At 40.6% G+C, this 19,108-nt stretch overlaps 1 protein-coding gene across 1 annotated transcript in view; it reads right to left on the reverse strand.

Moving 5' to 3' along the window:
• The window catches only part of C2CD2 (C2 calcium dependent domain containing 2), a gene marked incomplete in the record, with an annotated part of 44,031 nt that extends 25,472 nt beyond the window's left edge, over positions 1–18,559 (reverse strand). Inside the window, 6 exon segments of the mRNA XM_034753304.1 lie at positions 1,322–1,442; positions 1,770–1,895; positions 5,969–6,073; positions 6,920–7,039; positions 14,783–14,881; positions 17,833–18,559. Coding sequence (XP_034609195.1) covers positions 1,322–1,442; positions 1,770–1,895; positions 5,969–6,073; positions 6,920–7,039; positions 14,783–14,881; positions 17,833–18,099 — 838 coding nt within the window.
• Between the last annotated feature and the right edge of the window lie 549 nt (positions 18,560–19,108).

The raw sequence follows: 19,108 nt of genomic DNA on the forward strand, positions 1-19,108 counted from the left end.
CTCCATGTGCCCCAAGCCAATGACTTTTTTTGGGGGGAAAAAGGTATGTCTTTCTTCAATAAAGTATCCCTGCCTGAATAAACATCTCATGGAGGGTTCTAGTGTTAACAAATTACTCAGAGCACAGCTAAGCCAGTGTCATACCAAGTAATATTCAACCAAACAGAAAAGACCGGGAGTTGGATTATAACACCTATGTTGAGTCATCAGTTGTTAAGCAGGGCTTCCAAATGATTTAAGTGGAAAGTTGTATTAAAAAGTGACAATACAATAAGGGTATTTCAAGGTGTTTTACTTCCTTTTGTTTCCTCTCCTCTCCCCCAAATGTGACTTTTCAGACCATACAATGCCCAGAGATTTTCTTGGAAATCTCTGGGCATAACAACAATTCATATCGGCCATATTCAACCCCTTCCCACCAACAGACCTGCAGGGGAGAGGCCCTGACTGAGGAAAGAGAACTAAGGAGGTTTCCTTTAGAGTTCTCTCCACGCCCCTAACAGAATGATTACCCCCACCCTACATACACACAGAATTGAACACAACCAGTGCATTGAATTCTATGTCCTCCTCTTCCCACACCCACCCTTGAGGACTGTTCAGATCTTGCCAAAGGACAGAACCATCTTGATAAAGATCCTATGCCTTCACATCGGGAACAGGGCCCTCTGCTCCTTGGCAGTGCAACTCCATTATAGCCACCTTATCAATTACTTAATCTTCTGCTGCCTCAGAACTCCCCGCCCCCCGTTAATTGCAGGAGTGCTTCATGGTACTGAGCAGTGCTACAAACCAGTTTATTGACTCTGGCTTGCTGGGGGCGTAGAAGGAGAGAGTCATGATGTGCACAGTGCGCAACCCCTATTGGTTTGAAATAACCCAAAATTGCTGACCTGGGCATGCTGCAAAGGAATCTGCTCCATAGGGTTTTGGGGGAGGGCTGAGGGTCTTCTTCCAATAACGATGGCAGGATGGAAAGGAGCTTGGCAGGATTCCTTTTTGGAATCATTAATTAGTGCTTCTGGGGTTTTATTTTGTTACAATATTATGTGCCTGGACACTTAGCTTTGTGCATGAGTCTTTTATTTTAATTTGAATAATTAAATCAGTTACTCTGCCCCACCTACAGGTTTTTGGATGTGGAGAGGACGGAGAGGAAAAAGGCACACCAGTGCCACAGAGGCACCAGATCAGAATGAGGATTTATCTGATCCATTCATTGTATTTTGTTGTGTCTGAAAGTATGACCACTACAGGTTAAAGAGCCACCCTCCTTACAGCTTTGAAGCAGAATATCTGTCTGCAGTAGATTTTGTTTTACCTGCAGCACTGTGATCAGTCAGTGTGGCTACAATGTTCTTCACTAGCAGTTTTAGTTCATGAATCCTTGGAGGTTTCGGAGGGCTGGTGCCCTGGGGGAGAGTTCCTATGTTTTGTACATTCTGTGAAAAGGAAACAAGACACAAGGGATCATCTATATAAAATACTCAATACCTTGTATACTCACACAGATAAACACGGTAAAAGTCATTTGATATTAAAAATTACAGGGCAGCATTAGCAACAAAGTAGTCACCTAGGAATTTTAATCTTTAATCTTCCTGTACCAGAGGTTAAGTGGTTTAAAGTGTTTCTCTATGATTTCTGATCAAATAGCACAGTGTTAAACTTGCAGTTCATTCACAGGATTATGAGTGTCCTCTGACCAGTCATATTAATATTAACAGAAAACAAGTTGCAAAAATTATTTAAATGTATACAAGACTTACCTGTACCTCCTTTATTATATCTGTAGGTTTTGTACTCAAAATTACAGATGGTGAAACTAAACTAATTAGATTCTGGAAAACATCTCTGAATGGCTCAAATATTGCACATGTCTCAGCCATCTGGCCCTAGTAGGAGAGAAAAAAGAATCATGCTTCTAATTAATCAGGAGAATAAACATTAATGCAGAAATTCACTGGACAGCTGACTATGCAGTCTATCACTATAGCATAAAGCAAATGTTGTAAGAATGAGAGCAGGTCTAGTGCCAATAGCCAGACATACTGAAATGTCAGACAAATAGTCACTGATCTTAGCTATTAAAAATAAAAAACCCACATTCACAATATATGCATTATAATCACAAGCAGTTCTGAAAGAGAAATGGAAAGGGTAAAGTCATTACTCACCTCAAAAAGAACCTCAGTCATGATTTCATACATATTTGTTATGCTGTTAAAGCTTTTACCACCTGGGCAAAACCAGGATAGCAATACAGTATACACAGACAGCAGGTCAGATTATCAAACTAGTACCACTGACTTCTATGGAACTATGCTGACTTCCATTAGCTGAAATTTGGCAACTTCCATTCAGCACACAATGATCATTTTGGTACTTCTTTAGCCCAAACCTCAGTCATGCCTAAAATAGTTCTGTCTGAATGTTCAGGCAGCTCCAGTCAGGAAACTTAAGCTATCATTCCCATCCACTTGTCATCCAAGAAATGCTTTCCAGATATTGATGGTTCATTGCAGCACTCATTTATGCTCCGTCCTTTATACTGCAGGCATCAAAATGCATTGCAAAATTTTGCTTATACATGGTAGCTTTGAGGTTACTTATAAAGCACATCGATGCAGTAATTGTTTGCTTGCCAGTGATCTGATAAAGGAGATCACTTTACTTTTAGCTACAATCAATCAGTGGCAGCATGCTATTCTATGCTTCAGTTTTCTTCAATATTTGGAATTGAGGGGATATTTAATTAAATTATTGCACATAGACAGCAATTAGGAAATTCAAGAGCACTGGAAGTGGTCCAGGAAAAATCTAGAAGAGGTTCAATTTCTAATGTACAGAGATGTAAATCAGGCTATACATGGAGACACTGCATAGACCTACATGACAGAGAATACCTATAGATGAAAATATATAGAGGAGTGTCTCAAACTGATATCTCATTTAGAAAGATTATACTGTTACAGACCATAACTTTTAAAGGAATGGAACCAATTTACTGAGTCTTATATGAAACATTCATGTCTCCTGATTCTTACAGTAAGATGGAAAGAGTATCCTGATGTGTGCTGTGGTCAGGTGGGAACACACAGCCATTTTGTACGCAATCGGAGGACTCACATTCTCTGGCAAAAAGTTAGAGACCAAAAAATGGATATTAACTAGGCCCTGTTGCAGAAGCTAAGCTATTTAGCTGCATTCCTGGCAGAAATATCCCAACAACTCACTAACGCAACTCAAGATGATCACAATAAAGGGGATGAAAGACCTAATCCTGGCAGATGATGAGTGTCCTGCAACATTCTGACTGAGCTCCATCAACTCTCAACAACTTTGATGAGAGCCAAGAATGTGCAACACATCCCAGGACCGACCACTTCATTTTGCAAACCTACACGGTGCTTTAGAACTAGCACAAGTTAATGAAATATTCCTGCACTTGTGCAAGTGACAACCAAATCTTCACCACAGGCCTAATAAATTTAAAGTCAGAGTCCCTTCTTGACCACTAACTTGTTGACGGGTAGTATTAGGTGTGTTTGAACAATCCCAATCTGCAATGTATATACATCTTGTTTCACTACCCGCTTTATGATGTCACACTCTGAAGATGTGTAGATATTGTTCATATAAAGCACCCTCCACCCTTCAACCTTATTTTTCTCATGTTGTACTGCTGCTTCTCTCTCTTGTAACTTACTTAAGGGGCCTATTTGTATAAGTTGCATGTTGTTGTGCTCCAATATTTTAAAAAAAATACCCCAAAAGACTGATACAATTAAACTTCCAGTGTCCACTTTGGCAGTGTCACCTTATCAACTTGATAAGTGTATGGATAACAAACCTTTGTTACACCTGCTTGAACCCCCCCTCAAAAAAAAGTTTAAAAAACAAAACAAAAACAAAAACAAAACAAAAAAAACACAACCAACCAACCCCTCTTGTTGGGTGTTTCCCCTCCACTCACTGCCCACTTTCAATGAAAATTTAGTTTAATGGAAACTGTTCTCGAAAATTTGAAAAATTCCAACGAGTTCTAATTTTGCTATGAACTAAGTTATGCTAATTGTTATAATTAGCCTGATACTCATTGACATTTTCTGATGCTTTCATGTCCATGTATGAAGCAGTTCACTTAAAACAAAAAACCTCCACTCACCCAAGTTTAGTTCCAAATGTAAAGGCTTGGAAAGACGGATACCCAATATCATGGGCATTTGGGGTTGTGGGGGAATTAGGTTCATATAAAAGTTTTTTCAAAAAGATTATATTCCACTTCCTTGTTGGCTTCAAGTAGAATATAATATTTGAAAAAACTAACTCCATTATCTGTGCCCCATCTTCAACTGTAAACATTTACATTCAACCCTCTTTCTGGAATCCAACACAGGAAACATTAAAACTGCATCTGAATAAGTTTCTTCAAGAACCCTTAACACGTCATTTTTAGAATATGTTAGAACTGTCGTTCCTAACTGTAAAATATTATTTTTGTGACTGGGTAGTGCAGTTTCTATGCAGGCCATATATATCATCTGCAATACTAAAAGTCAGCCAAGTACAGAGCGCCAAGTGGGATTCAGAGTCATCAAGCTTTTGTCAGTGTAAACTAGAATCTTCTTATTTCATCCAGTTTAACTGGTGTGTATGAAGCACTGTGAAGATAAGTTCTTTAAGTGATTATCATTATTATTTTTGCATGTAAAAGTATTTACTTAAAAAAAAAAAAAAAAAGGAACAGAGGGAAAATGTCATTTAAATGAAGGAGCCGAAACAATTTCCAAACTGTAGTTCATTCATAAATGTCAATATTTTGGGGGTTTTCGACTCTAGACCTATAAGATGCATACTCAGTTCCCATTAACATTAAGGAGAGAATGAAGCCTTTAGTTAGTTAGATTTTACAGGTTCTTTTTAAGAGCATGTACAACACCCAATGCAATATAACTACACTTGTAAATCCACAGTCAAGCACTTTTCAAAAAGCAGAGTTTTTAAATACAACGGGCCACACTGTTTCAGAGACATTATGACCTGTCAATAAGTACTTAGTGACTGTTTAATACATGGATATTAGATATTATTCCCAGTGATTAAGGTCATTTAGGTTGCCACACATGCAAAATAAATCTGAGTTTTTTTTTTTTTTTAGTGTTCTGAAGAGTGTTTTGTCATACATCGTTTTTTAATACGTTTAGTTGTATATCCATGATAATAAAATTAAATATCCCCCTGCCCCACCCCCCACCCCAGTAATCATTCAGTCAATACAATTCCTCAGAAGAAGCTCTAACATGCACTGAAGTCAACTTTTTAAGAAGGGAAAAAACACCACACAAGTTACAGTGCAAGACACAAAAAAGTAAGTGTATAGTTTAAAAAAAAAAGCACAAGGGAACCATTTCCCATTGTTAAGGTACAATTTCTCTAATCTGATAAATAAAAAGTGGAGTGAGGAGAGGAAGATCCCAAATAATGAGAAAATTAATTTGTAACTTGAAAGATAACATGCAAATAAGAAAGCACAAATCAAGTGCTTAGCACTATGGAAAGCCTTAAGATTCTTAGTCCCTCCCCCGCCAAACTAGTCATTTGTCAAGTTGACTCTGAAATAAGGTTATCCTCTTCTAATACTAATGCAAGCGATCCATACAGTGACTTAAAAAAATATTTTGATTGGGACACTTATTACAGATGTCCAAAAATGCTTTGAGAAATAATTTTATTTAAGAAGCAAGATTTTTCATGCTTTTAGATTTGGATGAAACCAATGACCCAACAAAAGATTTCTCTGTGAAAACTGGTCAACTCTATCTCAACTTAGGTTTAACACTTTAGTATCCATGTAGGGTGCTACTGTGCTTAAGAGGGGACTCAAAATGTGTCCTTTAGTTTTGTTTTAGAGGACTGGTTAAGACAGACAGACAAACAAACAAAAATAAAAAACTTACTGACTGACCTCCTGCACTGCTGTTGGCTGGATTTTAATATTAGTTTCAGGGGCATTAAGGAAGGACCACACAACTTCAATGTCTTCACCTTTCTCTTTCAGATAGAGTTCCAGCTGTTGAAATGACAGAGGTTAGTTTTTGTCATCTGCAGATTTGTAAATATCTTTTAAGAGAAGCACTGGACAAAGCTCATCACTGCTGTAAACAAGTGCGGTATCACTGAAGTCAGGGTGATACCAGCATTTAATTTAATAAATCTCAAATGACAGTAGCTTAAGAAGAACATAGAATACACTAAAAAGTGAAATAATTTCTTATGAGTATAGCCTAGGGCAGGGGTTCTCAACCTTTTTATTTCTGAGCTCCCCTCCCCGCCCAACATACTATAAAACTCCATGGCCCACTTGTGCCACAACAACTGTTTTTCTACATATAAAAGACAGGGCCGGCATTAAGAGGTACCAAGCATGGCAATTGCCTGGGCCACCATGACACAGATGCCTCCGCGAAACTACATTGCTCAGGCTTGGGCTGCAGCCCCACATGGTGGGGCTTTGGCTTTCTGCCCTGGGCCCCAGCAAGTCTAACGCTGGCCCTGAAACCTGCTAGCGGCCCCCCCCAAGGGGGCCCAGAACCCTGGTTGAGAACATCAGACTTATGGGGAAAAAATGTATTTTCATGGTCCACAATTATAAATGCAATATTATTTATTTGCATTGTCTTCACAAATATTTAGTTTTAATTATACAATGAATTGGGACAAAAGTACCTTAAAAAAAAAAAAAGCCAATTTTTGTGGACAGCGCTAACATTAAATATTTAAGCATTTTGTAACTATGAGGTTCAAAAGTTAAAACAATATTTCAGTTTGACTACAATGTATGTAAAAAAATTGGGCCAATTAGTTTTTTTGGATCTGAATGTAATATTTAGCAAGGGATATAATTAAAAAACGTTACCTGTAAGTGAAGTGGAGACAGTTTCACACTGTAGGACTGACATTCTGTGGTAGTAGGTGACGTATGTGACACATGAACAATAAATTGAATGGAGTCTCCCACTACATTACAAGAAACCACCTAGCAGGGAATAAATAAATAAGGTTTTCATTCAAGAAACTTTCTACCTGGATCAGTTAGAAAAATTATGAAGTTCAGAAATGCAGGGGACAAGGACACTAGACTTTCATTGCTGGAGACCAAAGTTCAAATTCTGACTGTAGTGTAAAGCATTTACAACCACTACCTTTCTCAAAAATTGGAGGTTTTGACACAATCAATAAAATGCTCCAAGTAAGTTCCTTGACTGTCAAACATTTCCCCCTTCCCCCCCACACACACTTTCAAAAAATACAAAATTTTAGTCAAAGATCAAATTTTTGCATCAAAACATGATGAAATCCCAGTTTTTTTCATATTTTGATGTGAAACTAGCCATCTTGTGGAAGTTTCACAAGACATTAAGATTTCTGGGTCACAAGATGGCCTGAATAAAATAATGAAGTCGCTTTCACAGCTATCACAAAGATGAATTTTGTTGCATCATCCTAGTTTCCCTGTTTGCGAACATAACAAAAAGCCATCATATAATTTGGCATAATTAGCCTCCTCTACTCAAGAGATCTTTGGTTGAACCAGAAAAGGTGTTGAAATTTAGTACTAAAGTGCATTGGCAGAGTTTGGGGTGAATATTCAAGAGACAAAGCTTGTACAGTGCCTGCCTGCAATACATGTTGCTTAACCCAAGGTAGCCAGTCCAGTTGCTTTTATGAACAGTAACTTTATTTATATACCTCAATATAAACCTACAAATGCAAAAATCTCATCCTCCCTCTTCCCCCAAGCCAATTTGGTTCAGGAACTGACTTTCTACATTCAAAGAACTTGTAGGACACATTTCACAACACAGAGGAGCCCCAGATATAGACAATAATTCATTAAGGAGGCAGAATCACATCAGCAATCTTAAGTGAATAGACATCACAGTCATGCTCTTATAATGCAAGTACACTAGCTCACATGAAGTCATCAATTTCTGATTCAGGATTCGTTTCATAGGAACATTTTAAATATGCTATTAAAGCACAAAGGTAGAATTTGTAACTCTAAATATAAATATATGGAGATATACCTATCTCAGAGAACTGGAAGAGACCCTGAAAGGTCATTGAGTCCAGCCCCCTGCCTTCACTAGCAGGACCAAGTACTGATTTTTGCCCCAGATCCCTAAGTGGCCCCCTCAAGGATTGAACTCACAACCCTGGGTTTAGCAGGCCAATGCTCAAACCACTGAGCTATCCCTCCCCCTACAGTCCCTTTCCACACCCTCAAAAATATTCTTAGGAGGACAAGACATTCATTATTTCCGTCTCTTTCCCCCACCCTCCAAAAAAGTCTGTTTTCTTGATAATTGATTTACAATTCTTATTTGTATTACAGTAACTCCTCACTTAAAGTTGTCCCGGTTAAAGTTGTTTCATTGTTACATTGCTGATCAATTAGGGAACATGCTCGTTTAAAGTTATGCAGTGCTCCCCTCTAACGTCGTTTGGCCGCTGCCTACTTTGTCCACTGCTTGCAGGAAGAGCAGCCCATTGCAGCTAGCTGGTGGGAGCTTGTAACCAGGGTGGAACGGCAGCCCCCCTATCAGCTCCCTCTATCAGCTCCCCTAAGTTCCCTGTGCTGTAGCCGCCCAGCAGGCTATCAATTGCCGGCAGTTCAGCTGTCCCTCCACCTACTGCCATGTGCTGCTCCTGCCCTCTACCTTGGAGCTGCTCCCAGAGATTCCTGCTTGCTGTGCAGGGGGGGGAGGAGGGGGCTAATGTCAGGGTGTCCCCCTCCTCCCTGCTCCTGCACCCCACTTACCCCTTCTCCATATAGAGCAGGGAGGGGACACAGACGGAGAGAGACATTGAGAGCTTGGGGCAGCAGCTGCTGTCTCAACTTCCTGATCCACTTAAAAAGACAATGCACTTAAGAGTGGGTCAGCTTACTTAAAGGGGCAGTGTGCATCTCTCTCTCTCTCCCAAACACAAGGTGTGTCTGTCTCTGTCTGCTATGCTGTCTCTCCTCCCTCGTGTTCGTGCTGCCTTGATGAGAAGCTACATTAACAATGTGTTAACCTTTGAGGGCTCAGCCGAGTGCTAGTTCATCATTTAGCAGCAAGGCATTCCCTGGGAAATATCCCACCCTTTTCCACCCTCTAACTTCACCACCTCAACCAAGCTTCACAATCATCATCGCTGTGAACACTATTAAATTGTTTATTTAAAATAAATACTGTGTGTATATCTATATAATATATAGCTTTTTGTCTGGTGAAAAAATATTTCCCTGGAACCTAACCCCCCCTATTTACATTAATTCTTATGGGGAAATTGGATTCGCTTAACATCATTTTGCTTAAAGTCGCATTTTTCAGGAACGTGACTACAACATTAAGCGAGGAGTTACTGTATCTATTTCAACAGTTGGTTATATAGTCCATAGGGTCACTTGTACAACTCCATAATAATAAACAGTTTAAAATAAACAGCAAGCCAAACAAACGACAAATACTCATTCTCAATCTGCTTATATCTCTCAGACTCAACCCAGAAGTCCTCAGTTTCATTCTGTTTCAAACAGAAACACCACAACACTTCTTTCAAAGACTGAGAAAGTTCTTTATAAAAGGTCATTCCTTCTTCTAGGAGGTCTAACATGTATACACTTACTTACACAGGTAATATAACTGTTTCCTTTATCCTAAAATGTGAAAGTCACACCTGCTTAGACCTACACCCACTGGAATGGGTGCTCCATCTTTTCGTTCTCTACCTTGTCTCAATGGAATTAAAGGTAAAATAGCCAGTATTTGTATGGTGAATTTATACATTAAACAGTGTTATCTTCTAGCTCTGGTTCTTTTCTTATTCCCTTCTCCCGAGTTGTAATCAACAACAGTGGTTCTGAGCCACAAACTATTAAATAAAAAAAATCTGTTAATTTCAAGATCCATCAGACAAATATTTGCAGATTTGTAGTTTTAATTCAACAAGTTTAGACACTATTTTAATGAGAATGTGTCTATATAAATAAGAGTGTCTAAATTATTTTAAGTTTTCCCTTTCACAATTTACAGAAATTTTATATTTCTATCTCTCAGTCTGATTTTAACTTTTTAGATGAACTTTTTCCTCCGGTTCTCCAGATACACCTCTACCCCGCTATAACGCTGTCCTTGGGAGCCAAAAAATCTTACTGCATTATAGGTGAAACCGCATTATATCGAACTTGCTTTGATCCGCCAGAGTGCGCAGCCCTGCCCCCCCGGAGCGCTGCTTTACCGCGTTATATCCTAATTTGTGTTATATCTGGGTAGAGGTATAGCTGAATTAGTAGGGGAACTTGTGTCTCAGTTTCAGTTTGCTACCTCCTACCTCTCTAGAGAGCTATAAAATGTAAGCTACTCTTTTCTCCTTGAAGAAGTGGCAACATGCAGTTAAATAATTAAAATAAAGAGGTTTAGGTTTATTTTAGTTTGTATATTTGTTTTATTTCAATAAAATTGTTATGTACAGGTACTATATAAACCTCACGCACTTCACGCATTGTTCCAAATGTTGCCCACGCCTCTGACATTCTATTCTTCCTATCCCCTCTAAACAGGTGGGACATATCCCATAATGAAATGGATTTTAAGTGGTAAATTCTTAGCTTCCCAGTAGCAGTATATTTAGGGTTTGTTAAGATGACTAGCTATACGTATTTATTAAAACTCTCAGTGCATCACTAGCATTGGCTGGCCTTTTCTTTGAAAAAAAAGAAACAGGTGCTACTATACAACACAATTTTATTCCCAGATAAATAGCTTAATGAAGGTTGACTGCATATCAGTAATTTAGGAATAAAAATCCTTATAAGAAAAACCACACAATTAGAAAGCCAGAAAATTGAAGTTAAGGTTAAATTTACAATAAACCCCAGTGTTGGAGGGTATGCCAATTTATTCTTAGGCACCCAAACTATCTTAACTCTGCACTCGGAGTAGTGACCAGAGAAAGACGGGGCTCTCTTCTTCTTCCACACCAGTTTCATCTCAGCCAGATCTCAGAAATACAAAAATCAGAGACTTCATCCAAGGCCATGCCTGGGTTAACCTTATTAGTCAGTGACCTTCAATAAGCAGCATGAATCACAGATCATGTTTCTCTCCTGCCAGTAACCCAGAGTCTCTCCTCAGGAGTTCAGGGTAAGATGATGGGATGGATATCAAACATCTCAAGCGTGTTTTAAAACTAACGGATTGCCTTTTGCATGACTGGTCTTTACCTGCTCCTTCTCTCTCCTTGCCAGCTCCAAAAGGGATTGAAAGGTTCCAACCACTACAACAGTGCTACCCTATACCACCTGCTCTTGGCAGCATTGCTCAACTCTCTCAGCCAACCTACGGAACCAGCACAGTTGCAATGGCAGAGTAGCTTAATAAGGCCCTCAAGAGCAGGCTGCAAAGCCCAGCTGAAAATCACATGGCTGATTAGCCCACTAAATGAAGCTTTCCTTTCTCTAAACCACTTCCTCTCCCCCTTACCCCAGGGGGAATGTTTAGAGTATGAAGAATATGTCAAGCAGGCAATGTCAATGTTTTGAAGGAAAAGGAGGGATACTTTTCATTGTAGCTTAAAAACAACTAAATGGATTTCAAAACTTGCTCTTGCCTAGGCCAGATCCTTATGTGCCAAGTTCCAGACATGAGGAAAAAAACCAAAAGCAAAACACAAAACGTTTACTGCCAAGTAATAAGCCTTCTGGAAACAGGTGATGGAAATGCTGACCAAGTCAACTAAAGCAACGCAAGTACTTCTAAAAACAAATCACTTCATTCTATACAGTTAGGCCCTGTCCAAACTATATTTTTAATTGATTTTGTAACTGGTTAGAGGCTTGGTCACCTTAACTTGCAACAAGTCACATGGTTCACTTTGCATCCTCACAGCCACTTTTCTGCCATTACAACCATGTTTGTATGCTCACAGCTGGCATCCGACCTAACCATCAGTGCTTCCTGGGAAATGCATCAGTTTCTTAGATTTTAAGCTCTTCAAGGAAGGGATAAAGTGTGTTGGGATATGTTTGTACAGTGCCTGGCATAATGGGGCCCTGATCCTAAGTGGGGGTCTCTGGATCTACTGCAAAAAACAAACAACATTCTGGCCAGATATCCACTAATACCTCAGTAGGAGATACAGTGCCCTGGTAGACTTGTTCACAGAGTAGAACCTGCATCATGTTGACTAATGCACTCAGGCATGTCCTCCTGCAGAGAGAGCTGAGAGGAAGGAGACTAATCACACAGAAGAGATACACTCAACACATAAAAGAACCCCATGGTGTTTATGCATAATATTATGCATACATGTATTTACTTTACTGTTGTTTTGTCCTTTCACTCCAATTCCTCTGTTGCATCCACTGTTGAGTCTTGTCATAATCCTAGTTGTGAGCTCTGAGGAAGGGACTGTGTTTTTTTAAATTAGGTTTGTAAAGCACATGGCATAATGGAGCCCTGATCCTTGAGTGAGGCCTCTAGATGCTCTTGTAATACAATCATAAATAAAAGGGTGCCAAACTGGTTGCAAGAAGATAGCCATGTGCCAGTCATGGCCTCTGGCAAGGGCAAAATGCTCTTGGCTGCCACTGCATTGATAAACATGTGGGGCCTGGTCACACACCATGCTAGTAACTAGTTACAAACTCAAGTTGAAAGTTGCAGTGTGGACAGGGCCTTAAAAAAGGTTTCTATTGTGTATTATAGAATTTCCCGTTCTAATTTAATGTAGACCAGTTCCAGGAACAGAACAATACAAAAGAGCTACTTATTTCTCCATGAATTTACTATCAATGATCTTTGGATTTGCAATTAATGTTCTACAGGAAAACTACCAGATTTTCCTAGGGGAAAAAAAAAACCCATGCATTTAAAAAAGGAGTGAAAGTATCTATCAAAGGGCTCCTTCTTTAATTTACAACTTTTGTGCAGAGAGGCAAAATATATTTGAATTTCATGCAGTGTGTGTCTTAAACCAAGAAGAGTAAAGAAATTCATAGATAAGGTTGAAGCCATTTCCATAAAAACCTGCCTATATGATTAAGACAGTGTTCAACCCAGTCCTGTCTATATCTGACTTTTTTGCCAAAATGCAGTGGAAAATGTAGATTTGTCAACACCAAAACTTATCATCTCAACTAAGCTTCCATCAGAAAGGTTTTTAGATCCAGGATGTTTTGTTTTGGGGTATTTTGGGGGTGTGGGGAAGGAAGAGAAGGAGGTGGAAGAGAAAGGAGATAAATGGAAGAGACCCAGATCAATGCCTAAATGGGATATGGGAGACCCAGGTTCTAGAGCAGGTATATCCCAGGGGAGTACCCTAATCACCAGGCTATTGACTTTTCTGGTCTGGGCTGGTTCTACTTCCCCCTCCTCAAAATCCCCCAATCTCCCTCTTATGTGTGCTCCACAAAAAATATTTATATAGATTCATAGATTAAGGCCAGAAGGATCTACCACAATCACCTAGTCTGACCTCCTGTATAAAACAGGCCACAGAGCTTCCCTGATTGAATTAATTCCTGCTTGCACTAAAGCATCTCTTAGAAAAAACATCAATCTGATCCAGTGGTGGCCCAAAGTACTATAGCCATAGTACTAGCAGATCCAGCCTCTGGAGGATTCCCCCTGTGTTGGGGAATCCTCAGATAATGTGAAGCCAACATAATAGCATCCTAGCCCCAACTGCTGGAGAAAAGGGAGATGCAGATGGGCATCCTTACATCCTGGGAGTTAAGACTCCCCTACCTTACTCTGTGGACTGGCTGAGCCATCAGCTAGCCTCAGGATTAGGGGTGTAGAAACACTCAGATCTTACTCTGAATGCAGATCTGCCATATCAAATGATCTGGGCCCTTACCTTTCATTCAACGAAGAATTTGTTATTAAAAAACAAACAAACAAAAACAAACCTCAAATCGGGGAACCTAAAGTTAGACTACTCTGACTTATGTGCATAGTTCACAGGACTAACAGGAAGAGAGAAGTAATAAGAGAGTGGGTGCTTAGCACTTGTGAGAATCAGGCCATTTTGTGTTAGGGGCCTAACTGTAGGCATTTAAGTTTGAAAACAGTCATTAGCCTCTACAATTTTGTCCAAATTATGCCACCCAATGCAACTACCACTGAAGACAGTAGAGTTGTGCTTGTGTATCTCATGGAAAGAATGTACATATTCAAATGGCCACATTCAGTCTTGTTTTAATGTTGTGTGCTTCTTAAAAAAAAAAAAAAAAAGAAAAAAAAAGCATTCATATGCTAGTTCTCACTTAATACCTTTTAGGGTGACTTTCCAGACCCATTGAAGACCAGGACAAAATTCCCATTCAGTTCAACGGGGCCAAGATTTCACCCTTAGACTTTGTACCTACTTGGCCTATTCTTATCTGATTGCAGTTAAGTAAAACTTTTAATCAACAAAACATTCTCCAGAATGTTCCTTTCCTTCCCCACCCTAAGCAGACTAACAGTAATGGGAGGGGGAAATAATGGGAAAACATTTGGCCATGTGACCTTAACAGATGCATACATAAAACTAAGAATGAGCTCAATTTTGTGATCAATTGCTAGTAGCCCTGAAACACACACTGAAACTTTTAATCGGCTCAAATAAGTATGCACAGGGTTTACAACAGTCCATAACTCAGAAAGTCCATTACCAAGCTTGACAAAGCTTAGTATTTTAAAAAGGAGTAACGATTTTAATCTATTAAGAGAAAACATTAAAAGTTTACCTTCTCTTGGGCTGACTTTACAACACTTACAACCCGTCTGACTGCTAGCTCCAGTGGCTGAGGAGTTGTGTCTTCTTCAAATGTAAGCAACAACAAATCCTAAGAAACAAGTACACGTTTTAATCAAATAAATTATTTTCACTTCAACATAACAGAGACACACTGTCATTAAAGTTTTTGAAACCATCAGATAATAGAAAGTGTCAGTTTTCATATATAAAATTGCAGGAGTTTTTAATCCTATCCACTATTCTCCACTACATAATGCAAGGAACATCCTGGAAAACCTATGCTGAATTTCACTCTCATAAGACCTGATTATGACTCATCTTGACAGCAATGGGAGGTGAGGGCACTCAACATATTGCAGGTAATTCTGTTGAATTCAATGAAGCTACTCTCATGAGTAAGGTTTTCTCACAGCTACCATAATATAAATATTTAAAAATAATAGTAACAACTGTTTTCAGGATCCGGCCTAATAACTCTAATACTATTCTACAGCATGTTATATGGCTGGCTGCATGATCTATCCCAAAATGAAGAGCTACCAAACAATTGTTTGAAAGATCTTTAAAAACACAACAATATTTTGTTTTTAATACTTAACAGAAAAACACCCCACGCCTACAACATTGACCAGAACCTAGGAAGAAGAATATGATGTAAACATAACACACACAAAGAGGGGCAGAAAGAGATCCCTAAAATCCACTGCTTTGTGAAGTCACATTTTCAGAAACAACAGTAATTACATTTTACTCATGCTGTGAGCGCTCATTGGCGGCGGCTGCTGCTGCTGCATTAACAGACTTCCCAGGTTAAGTTTTGCTTTGGTATAAGAGTACACATGGAGGAATTTCATTAGCGTTGTGATGCTGACATTGTTCTGAGCATTTGGGAGCCTAGCTGAGGGAGTAACAACCTATTGCAGTGTCAGGCAGTGAATTCATCAAAAGAAAAGGCTACAGAGGCTCTTTTGGGGAGGGTGTGTGTGAGAAGCAATGTTACTTTCTGTATCTGTTTGCCTACAGTGTGGTGTTAATTTCTGTCTCCTGGAACCTGTATCCAATTCATAACAATTCTTAAAATATTTATTTTTGCAGAACTCTGACTTTCATCCTTTATCGTAACACCCATAGTTCTCTCACACTGCACTGATATTTTAAGAGGACAATCAAAAGTATTTCCTACCGACCTTCCCCATTTACAATGATGCCTGGAGAATTTTAAATTTCACACACACGTGCACACACATGGGTTGCTTAGAAATAACAGATTACTAACAAAAGATCACTGGCTTGGGGAGATGGTGGTGAAGAGTAAACATAAAAATCTACACTCAGAAACAACATTTCCCAGATGGTTAGAATTGGGTATTTCCAGCAACACAGCAAAGTTTCAATTTCAGTCCAGGAAATTAGGTTGTTGTGGCCTGAAGTACCCTTGCATCCCCCCTTCATATCCCAAGGTTTTTTGTTTTTTTGTTTTTTTTTAAAATAACATATATAAAGTTTTACGTCCTTTACACAAAGATACTGGGAGTAGAAAGGTAGGTCAAATGTTGTGCATGCCAATTCAGACAATTTTTTTTTTTTACGTTTTATATAAAATTCAAACATAAATTGCATGACTGACATAAGGTTGAACATTATCTTATTTTACTCTATTCTGCTCCCCTCTACAAGACTGAGATCTGCCAGACAAACAAAAATAAGTTAAACAGAAGTAAACATCAAAAATCTGAAATGTGTTCAAAAACATACATGAGAGGGGCTGGAATTGACCAGTTTTGAGAGTTATATAAGGGGAAAAGTCTGGTTCATGATTGACATTAGAGTCATGTGACAAGTCAGGAAGTGTCTACTGTTTACCTCAGAGGTACAGGACAATGTTATCTTGATTGGTTAAGAGGTCAGTAACACCCTCTCTCCTGCACTTCTAGCCATCTCCCTTCTATATATCTTTTTAAAGGAAATAGTGGCTAGAATAAGAAAATTTCTAGATTTCACTGGCAAAGATATTCTGAATAAGTGTAACCATACACATATTTACTTCTTGTTTTGGCAAACATGGTAAACAGTGGGCAAGGCAAAGCAGAAGTCAAATAGTGACAATGACTTCAACATAATAAAATCAGGTAAACATTATGTATGTTTTATTAACAAACATATATACAGTTAGCATTTTTCATAGTCCCCAAAAGACTTGATTCACGGTTAGCAAACGTAAGAATAAAACTAGAGTCTAGTAAAGTTCTAGCATGTTATTGGGATAGACAACACTTATTTAGCTCTCCTGGCAGACTCTACAACCACAAGAGAGCTCTGTAGGGGAGGTGTAAGTCTTTGGGTCGGATTCTACTTTCAGTTACACGAGTGTACATCCAGTTCATTGATGCTTTATACTGTACTCCTGATTTGTACAGCTGTAATGGAAAGCAAAATTTGGCTCTTGCATTTCCAAATTCATATGTATTTACCAAAATAGATTCGCCTTTTTAACGGAATGACAGTTCAAAAAAGTGGAAGGAATCATACTGATTTGGTAAGAAGTAGGAAGAAAGATTTTAGTTTAAAGCTTCCAGAAGGCAATTATGATGAACAGTGAGTGTTCATTTATTTGGAAGGGAAAAAATAACTTGATAATGTCCTTACACTGTAGTCTTAAAAATCTGAGGTTCGGTTTTCAAATTACTCTCCAGGACTTTAACCTACACAAAAGTGCAGGTATAAAAGTCACAACAGTATTTAAAATACTACATATAAGATCCTTTTGGAATAAGAGACATAAAGCCATTTTTCCACTCCCCTTTCACCAGGTTCACTTCGATTTGAAACTCCGTAAGAGTCAACAGGGTTACACCCCCATGAAATAGGACTGGGGAAACAGATCTACATTCAAAACCATGAGATCTCAAGGAACAGATACTTGCAATAAGTGCAGATTCCCATATTATGGTAACACAGACGACTGCAACGTCGTTTTCAGTGCAAGACTTCCACTATTTTTGTTTTCGTTTTTTTCCCCCAGTATACACGGCCACTTACCCCTCTCACTTTGGCTTCTGCATTCAGGGCTGTTATCCAAGCTTTCTGCCACTGGGTCCTCCAGCTGTTCAGAGACAGCACCCAGGCCAATAGGGTGTCATTTCCCTGCAGAAGTTCATCCGACGACGGCGGTTTCCTCCTGCTGTTCCGCAGAGCGACCAGAGCATATTGCACCAGGTAGATGGCCAGAGTGACCAGGGCGGCCACAAACAGAGTGACCAGGGTAAACCACTGGATCTCGTCCACCCAATACGCCGGCCAAGCCATGACTGCACATAACCAGCCGGCTGCCCCGCTCCGCCCGCACGGTCTTCGCGTGCCAGGGTCCCTCCCCTCGCCGGGGGAGAAAAGTTCAAGGCATTTGCTTCTCCCGCGCTACCTCAGCCCGATCGCTGAGAGCACCGAGCTCGCCCTTTGCAATCCAATGACAGACGCCGGCTGGAGCACAGTCCGGCCCGAGGACGCCCTAGGGCAGAGCAGGCCAGAACACCCGCCCTTGAGCCCGAGCCACCCCGCAGCCGGGAGCAGAGGGAAATGACCGCCAGTCGCAGCCCGTGAAGGCGATGCCCGCAGGGGCCGCTAGGGTCCCGCGGCCCCTCGCCAGCAACTTGCGCCGCTGCGTCCTCTGCGCGCTGCCCAGCCCAGGCTGCGCGGGGCGGGGAGCCTTGCAAGCGCCGGGCCCGACGGGCACCGCTCTCGCATGGCGCTGCGGCCTCTCCAGCGCGCGGGGCGGGCGCTGGGCAGGACCAGAGCCCGCCCCGCGCGCCGAGCTGCTCCGCCCCCGCTTCGACCTGGAGCCGGTGGCCAGCGCCAGCGCCGCTCCTTCCTCGGCCCTTCGCAGCCTGCGCCCCCTCACAGCACAGCCACAGGCGCCTTAGTCCTTAAAGGCGCAGCAGCCCCCGCCAGCGGCCAGCCTGTGCAAACACTGGGGTGACAGGGTAGGAAATGGGTGCGGGGGGGCTTCGAAGGGGCCCAGAAGTGTGTAGCGATGGGCTGCAGTGGTGGCGTTCGTGCAGATCGGTCCCTCCTTGCACGTGTGTGTAGCAGACATGGAAATACGGTGAGGTCACCGCATGCATTGCTTTCTTCATGCAGCCCGCTCGGCTCGGAACAGCTTCCCCTCGCCACGTTCCCACGGCAGCTCTGAAAAAAAACCAACTCTTCGACGCTATTCTAGAAGCCACACGGCTGTCGTGACATTGTGCCCGTCTGGGCCAGCTCTCCTATTCCTTGGGGTGGAATCATTGACCCACCCTCTCCCTGGCTGGGCCAGTCT

This window comes from Trachemys scripta, chromosome 1, assembly GCF_013100865.1.
Source record: "Trachemys scripta elegans isolate TJP31775 chromosome 1, CAS_Tse_1.0, whole genome shotgun sequence".
Lineage (NCBI taxonomy): Eukaryota > Metazoa > Chordata > Testudines > Emydidae > Trachemys > Trachemys scripta.